The sequence below is a fragment of the Malania oleifera genome, chromosome 8 (assembly GCF_029873635.1).
Source record: "Malania oleifera isolate guangnan ecotype guangnan chromosome 8, ASM2987363v1, whole genome shotgun sequence".
NCBI classification, from domain to species: Eukaryota; Viridiplantae; Streptophyta; class Magnoliopsida; order Santalales; family Ximeniaceae; genus Malania; species Malania oleifera.
Genome location: NC_080424.1, coordinates 106576703 through 106594431, shown reverse-complemented (window position 1 = coordinate 106594431; position 17729 = coordinate 106576703). Strand labels below are relative to the sequence as shown.

The 17729-nt window shown below is 36.3% G+C and overlaps 2 protein-coding genes across 2 annotated transcripts; one reads left to right on the top strand and one right to left on the bottom strand.

The window, feature by feature from the left end:
* The first annotated feature begins 826 nt into the window (after positions 1–826).
* Positions 827–7884, top strand: LOC131162180 (serine/threonine-protein kinase BSK1-like). Its single transcript, XM_058118379.1, has 9 exons — positions 827–1479; positions 1591–1726; positions 2171–2304; positions 2461–2566; positions 2688–2773; positions 5132–5320; positions 6385–6549; positions 6635–6748; positions 7331–7884. The coding sequence occupies exons 1-9, from the start codon at positions 1153–1155 to the stop codon at positions 7577–7579; spliced, it is 1506 nt and encodes a 501-aa protein (XP_057974362.1). The 5' UTR covers positions 827–1152; the 3' UTR covers positions 7580–7884.
* On the bottom strand, positions 7738–12410 carry LOC131162179 (ATP-dependent zinc metalloprotease FTSH, chloroplastic). The gene is made up of 5 exons (XM_058118378.1): positions 10628–12410; positions 9597–9843; positions 9305–9488; positions 8841–9012; positions 7738–8118 (listed from the first exon to the last, which is right to left on the bottom strand). The coding sequence occupies exons 1-5, from the start codon at positions 11948–11950 to the stop codon at positions 7897–7899; spliced, it is 2148 nt and encodes a 715-aa protein (XP_057974361.1). The 5' UTR covers positions 11951–12410; the 3' UTR covers positions 7738–7896.
* Positions 12411–17729: the final 5319 nt, after the last annotated feature.

Sequence of the window (17729 nt, the reverse complement as noted above, 5' to 3'; positions counted from 1 at the left end):
ACAAGAAAAGGGGTCGAGAAACAAAAAAGGGTGTGAGTTCATTGGGTTAGAACATATTCCCTTTCTCCATTTTCCTTTTGATTAATTTTTTCTCTTTCACATTTTGATATGAAAATTATTCGCTAACTTAGCTATTAGAGATTCTTTGGAGGTCACCGAAACTGAGAAATTATGAAAGGAACCTCTCCCTCTACGTGTCCGTATGTTTATTTACTTAATATTAGACATGTGACAAATTAATCTTATATTTATTAATATAAAAGAGAGACTCATTTTCAATAAGTATATAATTAAAAAAAACAAACACATTGACAAGTGGAAGGGAAAGGTTCCTCTATAATTTATTCACCGAAACCTTCCAAAAGCCTCTTCATCAAATATATTATATTTTTAGATATATAAAAGTACCATAAGAATGAAAAACAAGAATTAAAAAAAATTAATTCATAAATATAGTGAAATAAACTAAACGTTGAGAATGAAAAAAAAATATATATATAATTTCTATTCTTAGAGTCAATTCCTAATTAACAAACCTTCATATAGTTTTGAAAGAGCTAATATTATTTTGTATTATTTATTTAAACTCACGGGAATTTAAAACGCCGAATTGGGTCACAGAATATCGCGAAAATTTGAAGGAGATGTACAGCCCCCAAAAGCTGCCAATTTTTTTTTTTAAAAAAAAAAAAAAAAAAAAAAGAGTGAAAGGAGATGAAATTATTATTAATAATATGAATTAGGGCTTTTATAAAGGCAAAAGTACCTTTTATTAGTATAACACGACAATCCTATTGGTAGGAGAGACTGAGAGAGAAGGCACAGAGAAAAGACACCCCAAAAAAAAAAAATAAAAAAAAATACAGAGAGAGAGAGAGAGAGAGAGAATAGATAGAGAAGCCAAAAGGATGAGCAAGGGCAGAAACAGAGCTCTCCCTCTTTGCTTCCCACCTTCGTCATCTCCTTTCACATCTCCATCTCTCTCTCTCTCTCTCTCTCTCTGAAGATAAACCCAGATAAATTCTGACCTTTTTCTCTGCTTTTCCTTCATTTTCTGCTTCTCTCTCTTTCTCTCTGAGTCTGAATTTCTATGATTCCCCACTGAAGCAGCTGGTGGGGGGGACAGAGCTTGAGCAAACGAGTTTCATAGTCATGGGTTGCTGCGAATCGTCCTTCTTAAAGAGGAGGCTTCACTACCGGCGAAAGGGCGACCAGAATACGGTGTTTAACCAGTCTCACCCGCCGTCCAACGGCACCGATCCCGCCGGCGGGGACTCCGGCGGTGGGGTCCCGTCCTTCTCGCAGTTCTCCCTCGCCGACCTCAAAGCCGCCACCAACAACTTCAGCTCAGACTTCATCGTCTCCGAGAGCGGGGAGAAAGCCCCCAACGTTGTGTACAAGGGTCGCCTCCAGAACCGCCGGTGGATCGCCGTCAAGAAGTTCACCAAGCTCGCCTGGCCTGACCCTAAGCAATTTGCTGTGTGTTTTCTCGTCTTTGTTGCCTTTTCAGCCTCTTCCTCGATTGTTAGGGTTTTTCGGTTTTTAGGGTTTAATGCGCGTTTCTTTGTCTTGATTTTGGTTGATTCTTAGGATGAAGCGTGGGGTGTTGGGAAGCTGCGACATCGAAGGCTGGCGAATTTGATTGGGTACTGCTGTGACGGCGACGAGAGGCTGCTTGTTGCTGAGTATATGCCCAACGATACCCTCGCCAAACACCTATTCCACTGTACGTCTCTCTTCTCCCCTTTTTTGGGCTTTGATTAGTTTCAGTGATTAGTTCTCGTCTGCGACCTAACTCAAAATTTAGTCAAATTTGTGATAATGGATGATGTACGTAAATGAATCTTCGCATTCTTTCTTATTCAATAAGGTGATTAGTTTATATATTTCAATGGGCAAGAGTAAGATTGTTCTTGTGCCAAATCACTGAATTACTGATGGATTATTTATGTAAATGAATCTTGGCATCCTCTCGTGTTCAATGGGGTGATTTCAATTGATAAGACTGCTTTTCGTACGTTGTGGTTCTGGTACTAGAACAGATTAAATAGCGTTTGGGTGTAGTTGGAAAGGTTGTGCCTCATTCGCTTTGTCATTTAATGCATATTAATGTAAAATTGCAAATTGTGAATGAATTCAACTATTCATTTCTCACGTACTTTTTTTACAGGGGAGAATCAGACCATTGAGTGGGCCATGCGGTTAAGAGTTGCCCTCTTTATAGCTGAAGCATTAGATTATTGTAATACTGAAGGCCGTCCATTGTACCATGATTTAAATGCCTATAGGGTTCTCTTCGGCGAGGTGTTGTAACAAATCTATCTTCTCAATCTTAAATCATACGAATTCTTAAACTCACTTTTTGCTTTGGCTATGTCAAGTTCATTTTTTGCACGTCCTTGGTTTGGGAGGAATGCTAGACATTTGTGGTGATAGTGTTAAAACTTGGTTGTTTGGCAGAATGGTGATCCACGGCTTTCATGTTTTGGTTTGATGAAGAACAGTAGAGATGGAAAAAGTTATAGCACAAATCTTGCGTATACTCCCCCTGAGTATCTAAGAAATGGTAACAGCTGCATTTTCCCAATCCACATTTGAATTATGAATATTATTGCAGGGAAGCTGTTGCGGTGCTTGCATGAGTGTTTTTTAACATAATTTTTACCATTACTATATCTGTATTGTAGGAAGGGTCACTCCTGAAAGTGTTGTCTTCAGCTTTGGGACTGTCCTTTTAGATCTTCTTAGTGGGAAGCACATCCCTCCAAGTCATGTAAGTGTTTTCTCATTGCATGTTTGTTTTCTATCTTGATGAACTACGTTGAAAAAAGAAATTATGTCAGGGACCTCAGGGTTGTTTTGCTGTAATTCAAGCAGTTGAGCTACTAGAAGTTGCCAAATTGGAGGGCTCAATGCAGACAGCAAGTTTTCTTTGGATGGCAAAAATTAACTAAATATTTTTGGAGAAGTTTTTTAGACTGGAAACAAAGAAAAAAGGGTGAAGGGAATGATTAGTGTGAAGAATGTAAAAATTGACTTAATGTCTAAGGGTTTAACTAAGTTTTTTAGGCTGGAAACAAAGAAAAAAGGGTGAAGGGAATGATTAGTGTGAAGAATATAAAAATTGACTTAATGTCTAAGGGTTTAACTAAAAATATTCCTGCATTTTGATAGAGTGGAATGGAAAAATGTGCTTAATGTAACTAACCCAAATAACTGGTAAAATCTGAATTGAGTTGAGGTTTAAAACTCACCGACGAATCTTAATTCTAACTATGAAAATATTGGAGTTTTGAGAACTTCCACGTTTCACTGGGCATTGGTGGAAGATAGACATTATAGCTTAATTTGTTTGGCTACAGTTTGGCGTCTCCCATCTTGGTCATTATCCATGGCCTATGGGGTACTTAAATTTCACTTTCCTTTTTTATTTTTATTTTTAAATCTAAGTTCTATAATTGATTAATTCTTATATATGTTTATTTTGTGATCTTGGAAGAACATTGCCATTTGGTCATTGTTGCAACTTGCAAGTACTGATTTTCTTTGCATGTAGTTGCGGTTGTTACTTTACTTGAGTTGGCACATGGGACTCTGGTACCTGCTGTTGTCAGATTCTCAATTTTTCTTTGAACTGGATTGGTTCAAATTGTTCAATTTGCATGTTAAAGTCTATGTATGATAGAACATTGCATTACTAGAGGATCTTGAAGAAAGCTTGTAATATGATTTTCCAACAATAAAATAGAATATGTGAGATTTTTTTCTTCAACATTTAAGTTCTTTAAAGTCTAACATTTATGGTTTATAAATATGTAAGTTAGGAAAAGTAACACTGCAAACAAAGGCCTCATGATGTAGCAAACAATGATTCTTAACTTTTTGAATTTTTTATTATATTTTCATTTAGGTTATTTTTCTTGGGATTGTATTTTTTTAGATTCTAGGATAGTATTACTGAGGAAGTAGTACTCTTGCTTATCTAAGATCCTTTAGATTTCTAGCATATTTTTACTTAGGAAAGTACTGTTTTTGAGTTCATTTAGGATTCTAATTTTTTTTTTTTTCATGTTTTTCAGATATTGTAGGCCTATAAAAGCCCCCAACATTTAGCTAGTTTTTATTGGGATTGTATTTATTTATATTCTAGGATAGTATTACTGAGGAAAGCAGTACTCTTGCTTATCTAAGATCCTTCAGATTTCTAGCATATTATTATTTAGGAAAGTACTGTTTTTGAGTTCATTTAGGATTCTAATTTTTTTTTTCTTGTTTTTCAAATATTGTAGGCCTATGAAAGTCCCAATGTATTAATTCTGTTTAGAGTTGAATTGGAATTGAAATCATGTGGATTTTATCCTGTATCACCTGACAATCGTCAATTTCATGTTGTTTCTTTAGCATCATTATTGCATATTTAACGGTGCATCTGAGCAACACTGAGGCTTTAGATATATTATCATAATTCTATTTAAATACTTTCTGATCCTTTCTTAGGAAAAGTTTGTTGATAGCTGTTCTCCTTGTTAGCTAGCCTTCTGAAACATTATCGTGTGCAAATTAAGCAGTGAAAATGATTCAGTATTGTAGAGGAGATTGGTGATTATACGAACTTGAGATCATGGGAGATTTAAGGCATTTCAAAAGTTGGTTGGTTGTTAATCTCTAATTTCTATGAATTATTACTATTATTATTATTATGACTTGTGACCTATGAAGTATTATTAAAACAACCTAATTTAACAATGTAGTTAAACGCACTTGGTTTGAGATCATAGAAATCATTATTGAAATAATTTTAAATTAGTGATTTAACTTAAAAATGGATGAGATGTCTTTTACGAACCTTAAATAGTCAGGTGCTCGGGGCCTTAGGTGTGACGGTCTCATCATGTATGGAGGTATTTTGGTTGATTTTCTTGCATAATGATCAGAGGTGTTATATTAATTGATTCAACTTGTTATCTGGAGAAGAACTGCAATCAAATCTAGGGTTATACCATTGCATTTTCACCTTTCTAGCTGTTGGCCAACTATGCTGTCGTCACTAAGAAGGGGCAAAAACATCCTTAGGTGCACTCCAATTTTTATATATTTTATTGTACTTATTTCTTATTATCTGTGTATACAGGCTCTTGATATGATAAGGGGCAAAAACATTCTTCTACTAATGGATTCACATTTGGAGGGAAACTTTTCAACTGAGGAGGCAACAGTGGTTTTTGATCTTGCCTCACGGTGCTTGCAATATGAACCTAGGGAGCGACCAAATCCCAAAGATCTTGTTTCCACACTTTCACCACTGCAGAGTAAACCTGATGTAAGTTCTTTCCGTTTCTAATGCATGCTGACATTCAATTGTTCATCCTTGAGCATGTTCTTTCAGCTCAGATGCATTTGTTTAGTTGATGAATATGGATGTATGTATGTTTCTTGTTGCGCTTGGCAAGTGATGTAGGCCAATCCTAGAGTTTGCCTGAGCCTATATCCTTAGGATTTGGGCATAAAAAACATGATTTCCTTAATTGAGTTGATAGCAGGCTAGAGTAAAAAACCAGGAGATTTTGTTTTGTGTTGGACTCCTATGTCGCCCCGGTGCATTTTGAAATAAATATACTGCACATTTAAAGCTAATGGCATTCTGATGTTCAAGGCTTATCTGAATGTTGGAAACATATTATAAACGTATTATTGTTTTGATTTGCTGTTTTAGTAAGGTGAGATTGTTTTTAGTGTGCTCAAAACTGAATCTGTTCATAGAAATTTAACAATCAGTTTGTCCTGTTATTGTGCTTTTAAAAATATTTAGCTGTTGCAGCAAATGCAAGTTTACATTTGCTGTTTCCTGGAGTATTTTGTCTACTCCTCTACAATGTTATGAAGTAGAAGCCCTCTTGCATGTTTTTGTTGGCAGTTATCTTTTATCTTGCCACTTTGGTTGGAAACTGGTTGTAGCATTTTTTGAAGGGTCATTTCTTATAGGAAGTGGATTCCTAGCAGCCTTGTTAACCACCTTGAATTGGTACCAAATGTAGACCCACGGAACCTTTGCCTGTGGTAGTTTATGTAACAACTTTTTTCTCAACACTCGAGAGCTTTAGACATCAGTTGTTTTGGTTGCTTAAATTTAATAATCACATGGTATGACTCACAAATATATTCCCTAGGTTTTCATGTTTCCCTTTATTCCCTTTATGTTTCCACTTTCTTCCACATTGTTTGCTTCTGTTCCAAAATGCTTGCCTAGGATTCTCTGGTTTTGTGTAACGTATTTTCATTCTCCAGACAGAATGATGCTTTCTTTTATTGCTTGTAGTTGTATTCATAGGAATGCGAAGTGTGTTTTCCATCAATACTAGATGGACCATAATTGTTTGCTTGTAGGTCCCATCGTACGTGATGCTAGGGATTCCAAAGCATGAGGAAGCACCTCCTACTCCTCAACATCCTCTTTCTCCTATGGGTGATGCATGTTCACGGATGGATCTCACAGCTATTCACCAGATCTTGGTGATGACACACTACAAAGATGATGAACGAACCAATGAGGTAATTGTGTTGTAAAGAGGGGCTGTCTAGGCCACTCTTGCTAATGCTAGTGCTAATTTCTTAATTTGGATATTGATCGTGTCAGTTATCTTTCCAAGAGTGGACTCAACAAATGAGAGATATGCTGGAGGCAAGAAAACGTGGGGATTTGGCATTCCGTGACAAAGATTTTAAGACTGCCATAGATTGTTATTCTCAGGTATGAATGCCTTTTCCTCCAAGGATTCATAACATAGCATGACCCAAGAAAGATATGGTTTGGCATAATGGCACAATAGATTATACCTTTCCCTTTGTTATTTGGAATCTTTCTGGCCAATGCTTGCACCAGAGATTTCAGCATCCATGACTCGTTGGATACCCAAACCCACAAACTTGCCAATAGGTGTGATTAGGCTGTATCAAGTTAGATACTTGAATTCAACAGAAAAAAGAAAGGATCAATATTCAATTCTAATTTTATCAGTCTTTCTGTTGTTCAACTCAACCTGACTGAGTTGAGCTCAATTTAGTTGTAAAATAATTTTAAAAATATGGAGGTAATGCATAAGCATGTAATATTATGTATAAAATATATAATAAAAACAATAAATAACAAAACCTTGATTTAGCTCAATTAGACTTGCAATTAATATTGCTTTACTTGTCAAGTGCGAACTCTTGACTCAATTTGAACTCCAAGGTTGAGCCAAAGCAGCACTGGAGCAATGCAAGCCAACTTTACTCATTTATGTTAAAACTATTGTGTTCATTTGCATTTGTGGTCTGCATTTATGTGCAGTTTATAGATGTGGGAACAATGATTTCGCCAACTGTATATGCCCGGCGGAGTCTCTGCCATCTGCTCTGTGATCAACCTGATGCTGCCCTCCGGGATGCAATGCAAGCACAGTGTGTCTATCCAGATTGGTCGACCGCGTTTTACATGCAGGCAGTTGCCCTTGCCAAGCTCGACATGCACAAAGATGCAGCTGACATGTTGAATGAAGCTGCTGCCCTAGAAGAAAAAAGGCAAAAAATTGGAAAATGATGCACCCTGTAAAATTCTTCAGCAATTGGTGCTAAAATCATCAATTGCTGGAATAATTGTTGTAACAGATGTAACAGATCTTGAGTGTTATATGCTTGATCATCTAAGTTGGGATTGGATCCAGAAGTGTACCATAGGAAGAGAGAGTTGCACTTGTATTTTTCTTTTTTTTTTTTGTCCTATTTTTGGAAAATTGGTAGTGCTATTTTTTGTTTCCTGAATTTCTTGAATGATGAACTGGGTTTAACACTGTGTACACAAAATGTATTTGAGGTTTTTATAATACAACACGATTTTGAAGGTTATCAAGTGTGTAATTAGGTGACAAATAGCTCTGCTTTTCCATCGATGAAGAGGCTCAGGAACTCATCCCCATCAACAGTTTCTTTTTCTATGAGGAGCTGGGCAAGCTTGTGAAGGATGTCTATTTGGGTTGCGATGATATGCTTGGCCCTTGAGTAAGCCTTCTCTACCAGCTCCCTCACCTCTGCATCCACCACATCTGCAGTTGCCATTGAATAATCCTTCTGCATTGACATCTGCAAATGTAGGCAGAACAAATGGACGGTGTTCAATAAGATGTCCATCAAAGAAATGAAATAACTAACAAATCCTTGGATCCAGAAGCTTGTAATTTTTCAAATTCTTGATGGAAATGAAATAAAATGATATTGTTAAGTTTTCTATTTTTCCCTCGTTGATTATAAAAGGAAAATGTGAGAGAAAATTTATGAAGTAAAATAATAACTGGAATGTCAAAATGTAGTGGTGTTAATGAACAACGGGCAATTACATCTGAAAGAATGAATGGTTTTGTTTCATGAAGGTGGATTCTCATGGGAATCTAACGTTTATCCCAAGGGAAAAGTGGGTTTTAAATACCAAGGTGGGGACATCTTGCACTCTTAGGTAGTGTCTGGCAGTATGAATTTTGAGCCTATTAAGATGAAACTCAATACAAGTTTATATTTATGTTTTGTCCAAATCCACATAAATCCAAATCTAGGACTTAAAATTCAAACTCCCAAATGCAGAATTAGGGAATCCAAGATACCTTCGCTATACCCTGAAACTCCCAAACATGGGCATCTAATATTTGAGACAGCATTCTTGAAAATCTTTTAAGAATTAGCCCGATCCAAACACCCCTCAAATTTACAGTATTTGAGATAGAGATGAAAAAAATTAGTTTGTCTCCTATTTCCTTTTCCTTTGCTTTCCTTTTAAAAAATCCTTAATTCAAACAAAGCCATAATAATACCTGTTGACCCAAGAAGGGATTGCCCCCTGGTCCACCAATTGCAACTTGTCCAATCTTTTTGCTGAACCCAAATCTCTCGACCATTTGCCGTGCCACTCGCGAAACTTGCATGAAGTCATTGGATGCCCCAGTTGTTACATTCTCTTGGCCAAAAATAACCTCTTCAGCAACTCTGCATTAAGGACAGGGTGAGGTAAGTTTGTTGTTTAGAGAAATGAAGCAGGATAGTTACTGCAAATTGGGCAAAAACTTGCAAATTCCAATCCAGTTTCATGAATATCCAACTATACAAAACTGGAAGGGAAATTTTATACAGAATCAATTGAAGATGCCCAACTTGACAATATTTTTTAGTCTTCACAAGCTTATTAAGTTTTTGTTTCATATTGAAGGCAGACAAGTCCTCGTGTGCCTTCAAAGAAAGCTTTCCTAGGGAACATGAGATTGGTTTCAGTTCAACTAACCTTCCACCAAGTGCAACAGCCATCTGATTCTCCAGGTAGCTTCTGCTGTACAATCCAGACTCGAGCCTCTCTTCACTTGGAGCGAAGAAGGTAAGACCACCAGCCTGACCACGAGGAATGATGGATATCTTGGCCACGGGATCATACTCAGGCATAAGTGCACCAACAAGAGCATGCCCAGCCTCTGCAAATTTAAGCACATATACACAAGGTGAACAGATAGATATACTTCTATTATGGGAAAAGCCATCATTTGCAGTGAGAAGTACGTCAATGGCCAACTATAATATACCATGATAGGCAACTAATTTCTTCTTTTCTTCCGAGACTACTGCATTTTTCTTCTCTGGGCCAGCAATGATCCTCTCCAGAGCATCTGATATCTCATCTTTGCTAATCTCCTTCAAGTCACGCCTGGCTGCAAGAATGGCTGCCTCGTTCATTAAGTTTTGCAAATCAGCACCTGTGAAACCGGGAGTTCTTCTTGCAATCTTTTCAAAGTCAACATCTTTTGCAAGAGCCTTTCCTCTAGAGTGCACCTGTCCCACACAAGGACATTTTGTTCAGTTCTAATGAAATGATATTCCAACCTCCCAAATTGCGCAATATAGCAATAAAGAGGGATATCTTTTCTAAGGCAGCAATCAAACTATTAATACTTGTAGCCACTATACGAACTTTGTTTTTGGACCTTGAAAAACTTGTTTTTGAGTCTTGAGCTAACAAGCTAGTTTAACTACATCTAAAAATATGCAGTAGTTTGCTAGAAAAAACCACAACTGTCACCATGTTCCATAAGATAACCTGTATATATTTACAGTTCTACACAATGTTTGCATGGAGAAGAGAAGGAATGGAGGGATGATGAGTTTAGTATCTACATGTGTGCATTTTACTTTTGGAAAAACAGGATTGGGGAAGTTTTCTCCTTCCCACCCAAACCCCAAAATACAAACACCTGAATCCATGGGTTTTCGAGGAACATGAGAGTAAATTTAACAATTACCCCCTATTCCCTAATGTAATTTAATAAAACATCTAACAAGGGAAGGGTAAGCATCCAATAGTTCTCTTCCTTTCCCTTCTATTATTTTCCTCTTGAAACTCTTCCATCCCCTCTTCTTTTTAAACTCCCAAACATAATGTACTGTATATTGGTTGTAAAGTGGACATTAGGACCAGTTCATGTTCTTTTATCTGTTCTGTCTCTTACCATGTGCATAAACTTCTACATCAACTTACCTTAGTATGCCAGCTTACTGATAGTTTAAATTGAAACACAAATGAAGAAGAAAGCTAATAACTTGAATCGATATATCTAACCTGGAGGATTTTGACTCTACCAGCAACATCAGGCCTATCCACAGTAACCTGGCGATCAAACCTTCCCGGCCTCAACAATGCCGAATCAAGAACATCAGGCCTGTTCGTCGCTGCCAACACGATAACCCCTGAATTCCCTGAAAATCCATCCATTTCTGTCAACAGCTGATTAATAGTCTGCTCCCTCTCATCATTTCCACCCCCGAGACCTGCCCCTCTCTGCCTCCCCACCGCATCAATCTCGTCTATGAACACAATGCAGGGTGCTTTGGACTTCGCCTTCTCAAACAAATCCCGAACTCTAGAAGCCCCAACTCCCACGAACAATTCCACAAACTCTGATGCTGCGCACGAGAAGAACGGTACACCGGCTTCTCCCGCCACCGCCCTTGCCAGAAGGGTCTTCCCAGTTCCCGGCGGTCCAACCAAAAGACACCCTTTTGGAATCTTAGCTCCAAGGGCAGTGTACTTGTCCGGGTTCTTCAAGAAATCCACCACCTCCTGTAACTCCAATTTTGCCTGGTCGGCCCCGGCGACGTCGGCGAAATTAACGCCAGTCTCCGGGACCTCCTGGAACTTCGACTTGGACCGCCCGAAATCCATCGGCCCTCCGAGCCCGCCTGGCCCGCCGGGGCCTCCCTGAGCTCGCCGGAACAGGAGGAACAATCCCGCAAAAGCCAGGAACGGGAACAGCAAATTCCCAATAAAATTGAACAACCCATTACCGGCGTCGCCCTCGGCGACGGATATGTCAACGCCGTTCATGGCCAAAATGTCAATAAGGTCAGGGTCGTTGGGGACGACTACGGTGGCTCGGCGGCCGTCGATGGCCGTGAGCTGGAGGGCGCCGCCGTCCTTGCTGAACCTGACTCTTTCGACCTTGCCCTTCTTGACTGCGTTCAAGAACTCGCTGTATCGCCATTGGCTGCCCTCCGGGAGGTCAGGGGCGGTTTGGGGTTTTGGGGCGGTCAGGAGGAGGTTCTGCGAAAAGGGTGGAGCATTTGAGGGTTGGGGTTTTGTGGTTTCAGCTTGAATTAGAGGTGGGGGCTGCGGTGGTGGAGTTGCAGGATCTAGGGCTAGGGCTTGAGGAGTGGTTTGAGTGAGGGAAGAAAAGAGGAGGGCGGCTAGAGTGGCCTGAGATGGGGTTTTATCTAGAGTTTTTGAATTGGGATTTTTGTGGAGAATGGCCCGAACGATTATGGGCTTAGGTTTGAGGAGGGAGGGCAGTGGTGGTCTGGTGATTTTGGGAGTTGGGGGAGAGAGAAGGGTTCTGTGAGCGAAGAATGTTGAGGAAAGCAGAGGGTTGGTTGTGGTCGAAGCCATGAATGTGCTCTGATTTTCTCTCACCTCTTTGAACTTGCTTCTACTCTTCTATTCGTTGTTGTTTGTGCTGAATCGATATCTTGGTGATAACACAAATTGCTGAATTCTGCTAGAACAGTGAGGGAGGAAGATCTAAACAGGGTTTATGCTTCAAGCTAAGCCATTGATTTGGGTGTTGCTTGGATTGGATCCACGCGTTCTACCCAATAACCAGTCATTTGTTTTGTCCATTGGCCATAAGATCTGCTTTGCCAAATGAGAACGCGAAGGGCATGGAATTTAGATATGCTGCAATGCGAACGTTTCCCACTAGATCTCCTAGTGTCAAAGCTTAGTTACTGTCAAACATACGGTGCTTCAGTGGAACAAGACCACCACATGATGTGCGTTTGAGGACTATATAAAATTTTATTTTGGAAAGAGCAAGGAAAAGTAGGCATTGAAAGGTTGTGAGTCTCTTGAGAATTCTGGAGAAAATTGAGTCGTTGAATTTTGTGAGCTAGGCAATGCATTTCAATTATTTTTTACTTTATTTTAATTAATGAACAACTCTCAAATGGAATTCATTCTTTAAGATGCCATTGATAAGGAAATTTACTTTCAAAGTGGTTGCCTAAGATTTCTCATATTTCTCATGTCCATTGTTGATGTTTGTCTCTTATTGAGATAAAAAAATTTTGTATATATTTAAAAATTCATTTGGTCTAAGCATGAATCCAAACAAATCATAATTTTTTTGAAGTCCAAATACTCAAGGTAGACTAAAACATGTCATGGCAAAGAGGCTAGGCTTTCATGCGGCATGCAATATTGAGAAATACTTGGCCACTTGTGTGATGTTAGGAAGAAAGGAAAATTGATCCTTTTGGGAGATTGGTTGACAAACTAAGAAATTGTTCGTGATCTTTTTCCTCAAACTTCTTTCTCGGTCCGGGAGATCTATTCCGATTAAAAAGGATAGGTAATAGTCTCCCTATTTACGATAATAAGTATGTAGAGAACTTTAAAATCTATTTGCAATAAATTTTATAATTTGTGAATTGACTTTTGGTGGGGGGAGGGGGGCAGGGAAGTTCTAACCTCTTGTCAAAGTGGCATATGCCCAAATTGGAAAATTTGTGCTTGCCTACTATAATGGGAGGGTTGGGTTATTAAAACCTTTTTTTTTTGTTTAAAGGAGCTCTCATTATGAAGCAAGTCCGACTTCAAGCAAAGCTCTTTTCTTTCCTTTATTGGGGAAAAGAAAATGAAAGAAAAATAAGGAAAAAATTTATTTTTCATTATATTTTTCTTCTATATTAAATTCCATTAAAAATTTTTAAAAAATAAAATATTAATGATGTGTAAAATCAAAATTTTGTTCCTAAATTTGATATATTTTTCATTTTCTTTGTTACTTTCTTCGATAATCAAACAACAAAACATTGATTCCTTAATATTTAACTTTCCTTTCCCTAATATTTTCTGAATTTAAAATGAAATTTAAAAAAATAATAGGAGATAATGGATGTGTTATTTTTTTTAATTATGTAATTTTAAATTTATCAAAAATATTTAATTACAAATGAATCAAACATACGATCGATAGTTTATTCAAAACTTTCAATAAATCATTTACGAACTGTTGGCCTAATAAGACTTAATCTCAGTTTAATGATAACAAATCAAGAATACTTAACACGTTTGTTTAAGTGAAGTTTCAGGTTTTAAATGTTTTCATGATAACAAGTTTAAGTGTTTGAAAAGAATGAATGAAGATTGTACTTACAGACATGAGAAATGATGAAGTTAAAGCTTATTGAAGAAAGAGGTCAAGATGGACACAAAGAATGGAAACTAAAGCACGAAAACTTAGTGCATAGAAAGTTTATTTTAAAAGTCTCATGTAAGTACTTCATAAAATTTAATATGGATGCTTGAAACTCTTCGGAAATATCATTGACTTAGATACCTGTTTTTAAACCATGAAAAAAATATTTTCATTAAGTCTCAAATAAGTTCTCCAAGTTCAAAGTTAAGTTTTAAAAACAAATTTTGAAAAATAAAGAAGAAGCATGCAGGATTAGGCGGCTGATGATTTATCATCAAGCAACTAACATATTGTTCTAATTATTTATAAGCAAATAGAATCGAAGCAGTCAACTGACTTAATACTTGTAACGACCTCAAAAATAGTTATACAAGATTAGTAGTATGATCCTAAAAATTAAAAAAATAATTAATTAAATTGAATTAATTAAATGAATAATATGATATATAAGTGAAGTTTAGGATGGCAATTTCACATTCTTCCCCCCAATGTGGTCGAATGGAGCTCTCTCTCTCTCTCTCTCTCTCTCTCTCTCTCTCTCTCTCTCTCTCTCTCTCCTTGAGCTCACTTTCTCTCTCTTTAATTTATCTATATTTCTCAACCAAATCGAAAAACGAACACTGCCACGGGGTCTCGGTTTTGATCCTTAACAAGTAAATTGGAGCAGATTTGTAATTTGAGTTTTGTAGGCACCACTTCAGTGCTAAGGTAAGGGGAATAAATTATGTCGGTTATTTTAAAAATTTAGCGGGTTATATCATGGTATGTGATTACTGAGGTATTGTATATGATTTTATGAGTAATTTTATGAATATGAAAATTATGATTTATTTATTAAATTGTAGTATTTGATTAAATTAGATTTTTGAGAATATTTTGAAATTAAATTAAACTTTAGGGATTTGATTAAATTAGATTTTGGGAAATATTTTGGCATTAACTTAAACTGCAGGGATTTGATTAAATTAAATTTTTGGAAATATTATAAAATTAAGTTAAACTGTAGGGATTTGATTAAATTAAATTTTGAGGAATATTTTGGAATTAAGTTAAACTAAAGGGATTTTCTCAAAACAATATTTTTTCAAGAACAAACTGGAGAATTTAGGGTTTTGGTTTCAAATGATTTTGCACAAAACAAATGTACAAATATTTGATATTCAATGTGTAAATCAAAGCAAGAATGTATTTCTCCAATATAATATTTACCATGAAAATATATGGAGAAAGATCAAAGCAAACTTCCAAAATGATTTTCAAAGTGAAAAAGAAATGAAAGAGTTAATGCCTTGAATGAAAAACAAAATGCTTATAAAAATTAGTCTCTTGCAAAGATAGTTTTCAAAGAATAATGAAGAGAGTTGGAAAGTGTAAAAGATTTGTCCCAATAAAAGAGTTTTGCAATAAAAACGTGTTTTGGGGGAACTTTGATTAGGATAAAATTAGAGATAAAAATTGGCTAATCAAAGTTCCTAATCTAAGTTATGAAAGAGGTATTTATAGTTTTTTAACAAAATATGACCGTTAGGGACAAATTAAGAGTTTTAAAAATTATTTAATTATGTTTTTACCCTAATTACCCCGGTAAAAAATTGGTAACCCGAGAGATTTGGTTGCCTGGTGCAATGGGCCGGTTGCTTGAACAGACACAACAAATTTGAAATAATTTTAGGGTTCGATTTGCCATGGGCAGTGGTTGGTCGACCGAGCAAGGCGAAAATTCAACCCTTCAAGGTTTGGTCGCCTATTATCAAGTTCAGTTTGCTAGATCATGGGTTTCGGTTTGCCGAGACATTTTTGAACTTTAAGTTCGGTTTGTTAAGGGCGGTAGGAAAAGTTAAAGCCAGGGTTTAGTCAACCGTGGGTAGTGCATTCAAATTGGGTCGGTTGGCTGAGTTATGGTTAACATTTTGACTTTTGGATAGGTCGGTCGCCCGAAGCGTTTATAACGCAAGGAGTTCGATCGACCGAGGCTCTTTGAAAAACTTATTTTTCCTATCTTTTAACCTTATATGATATTGTCCCCTTTTTGTGTGTTGGCAATTTAGGCTTAAGGGAATTTTCATGATGTGTCTTAAGGTCAACCTATGACCTTAAAATAACCCAAAAAATTCAACGTCGGTCGATGACCCTAAGGTCAGTCAACGGACTTGTGGTTCCCTATGGTCAGTCTATGACCATCTAAGCATACAATCCATATCATGCAGATGCATGCATTATTACAGACCAAATAATAAAATCAAATGCAATTATAATTCAAAACATATCTTTTTCTTCTCCTTTACTCTTTAACATCATGGAATGTGCCAGATTTGTGCTTTAAGACCTGCCTTGGCTTCCATATTCTCTTGATCTTATGTGTGACCTAAATAATACCTGTTTACGCACTAAAACACACACATAAGAGACACTTGTGTTTGTCAGCATCAAAACAGATATCGGACTCAAAAAATCAACAATCTCCTCATTTTTTATAATGACAAACACATAAGAGTAAAATGTGTACAACTTGAAAAGACTCCCTCAAACAATATGCATAGAAAATATAAATAGTAAAGTTCAGGCATATTCACAAAAGAAGACATTACAAATAATCATGCATTTAATTTTAACATTCAAGCACAGGCTCAGAAATTTGCCGCTATGTTATTTGCCCTAAAGAAATTTCCCCCTTTTGATTATAAACATTTTGGTCATAAAAATTCTCTCCCTTTTGGCATTAGCAAAAAATGTTAAGCTAAGTAGAAAACGTTTGAATATTTAAAAACACACTTAGCAAGAGAACTCCCCTTTTTGAAAAAAAAAAAAATTCAATTTGTTTAGAAAATACTCTTCCTTTATTGTTTTAGCATTTATTTTTCATACAACACAGTATAACTGGTTATTAAAAAAAATGTCATGACAAACATGATCAAACCAGAAGTATAAACAAATCAATTCATTTTGAACACAACATAAGATCCACAAAAGATTGGAATTTAAAAACATACGGCATATGATTGCAAGTGATGGTTTGAGCATAAGAGTGGTCTAATTAGTTCATATGCATTTCATAAACAATCAATGAACCAGTTATGTAATGCAACACCTTTAAGACAATTTCATGACATAAAAGTTTTAAGACAGGATAGCACAAGTCATGAAGCATAAAGCATACAAGTAAGAAATAAGATATATTCTATGAAAGTTCATTTCTTGCAATTGAAATATGTATATAAATATATATATATATATATATATATATATATATAATATATATCTCCCCTTATGATTTTAGATAAGTTATGGGGGCAATGCTTGCTAAAAAATAAACTTTAAAATAAAGTTCAAGCAAACATCATTTTCCTAGTTAAGCATTTGAGCACGATTCATAATATGACCAGAAAAATGTAACCATATGGATCCAGAGAAATAAAATAAATTTAAAGTAGGGATCATATGACAAACTTAAATAACCCGTGGCAATTTTTTTTTTTCAAATAAAGGTTTTTCAATAACATCATTTCATTAAAGCATGTGCCACAAGATGACTTCAGAATAGATCTAAGCCAGAAGTTTGGGTGACCACACAAGATAGAGATTTAAAGAAAAGATGTTTCCCTATCAATTTTGAATACATGCTTAGAATTTGTTAGCAACTTATACTGAAATAATTTTTTAAAGTTTAGGAGTTCAAATAGTATAAGTACTCTTTTCAGATTTTACTGGATATATGTTAGACCAATAAATCTCACCAGTAAAATGTCCCTAAACACACATGCGCTAAAAGTCAAATAATAAGTCAAACATGGTGTTCATGTGTATTCAAAACAATTCATGGAAAGTTAAAAAAAAATCCCACAACTTTCATGTTGATGACTTTTTCTAATTCAGGGCACTCATCGACGAGAATAGGGGATTTGTCGACGATTGACTAGCTGACACTAGTTGATGAGTACAAGGGACTAGTCGACGAGTCTAATAGGCAGA

Bases quoted from the DNA above. Each gene is read 5' to 3' on its own strand.
- LOC131162179 (XM_058118378.1), bottom strand. From the start codon at position 11,950: ATGGCTTCGACCACAACCAACCCTCTGCTTTCCTCAACATTCTTCGCT. The intron at 9,844-10,627 runs GTTAGATATATC...TGTGTGGGACAG, and splicing joins GTAGAGTCAAAATCCTCCAG to GTGCACTCTAGAGGAAAGGC. The intron at 8,119-8,840 runs GTATTATTATGG...CTACATTTGCAG, and splicing joins ATCCCTTCTTGGGTCAACAG to ATGTCAATGCAGAAGGATTA.
- LOC131162180 (XM_058118379.1), top strand. From the start codon at position 1,153: ATGGGTTGCTGCGAATCGTCCTTCTTAAAGAGGAGGCTTCACTACCGG. The intron at 1,480-1,590 runs GTGTGTTTTCTC...GTTGATTCTTAG, and splicing joins CTGACCCTAAGCAATTTGCT to GATGAAGCGTGGGGTGTTGG. The intron at 2,305-2,460 runs GTGTTGTAACAA...GTTGTTTGGCAG, and splicing joins ATAGGGTTCTCTTCGGCGAG to AATGGTGATCCACGGCTTTC.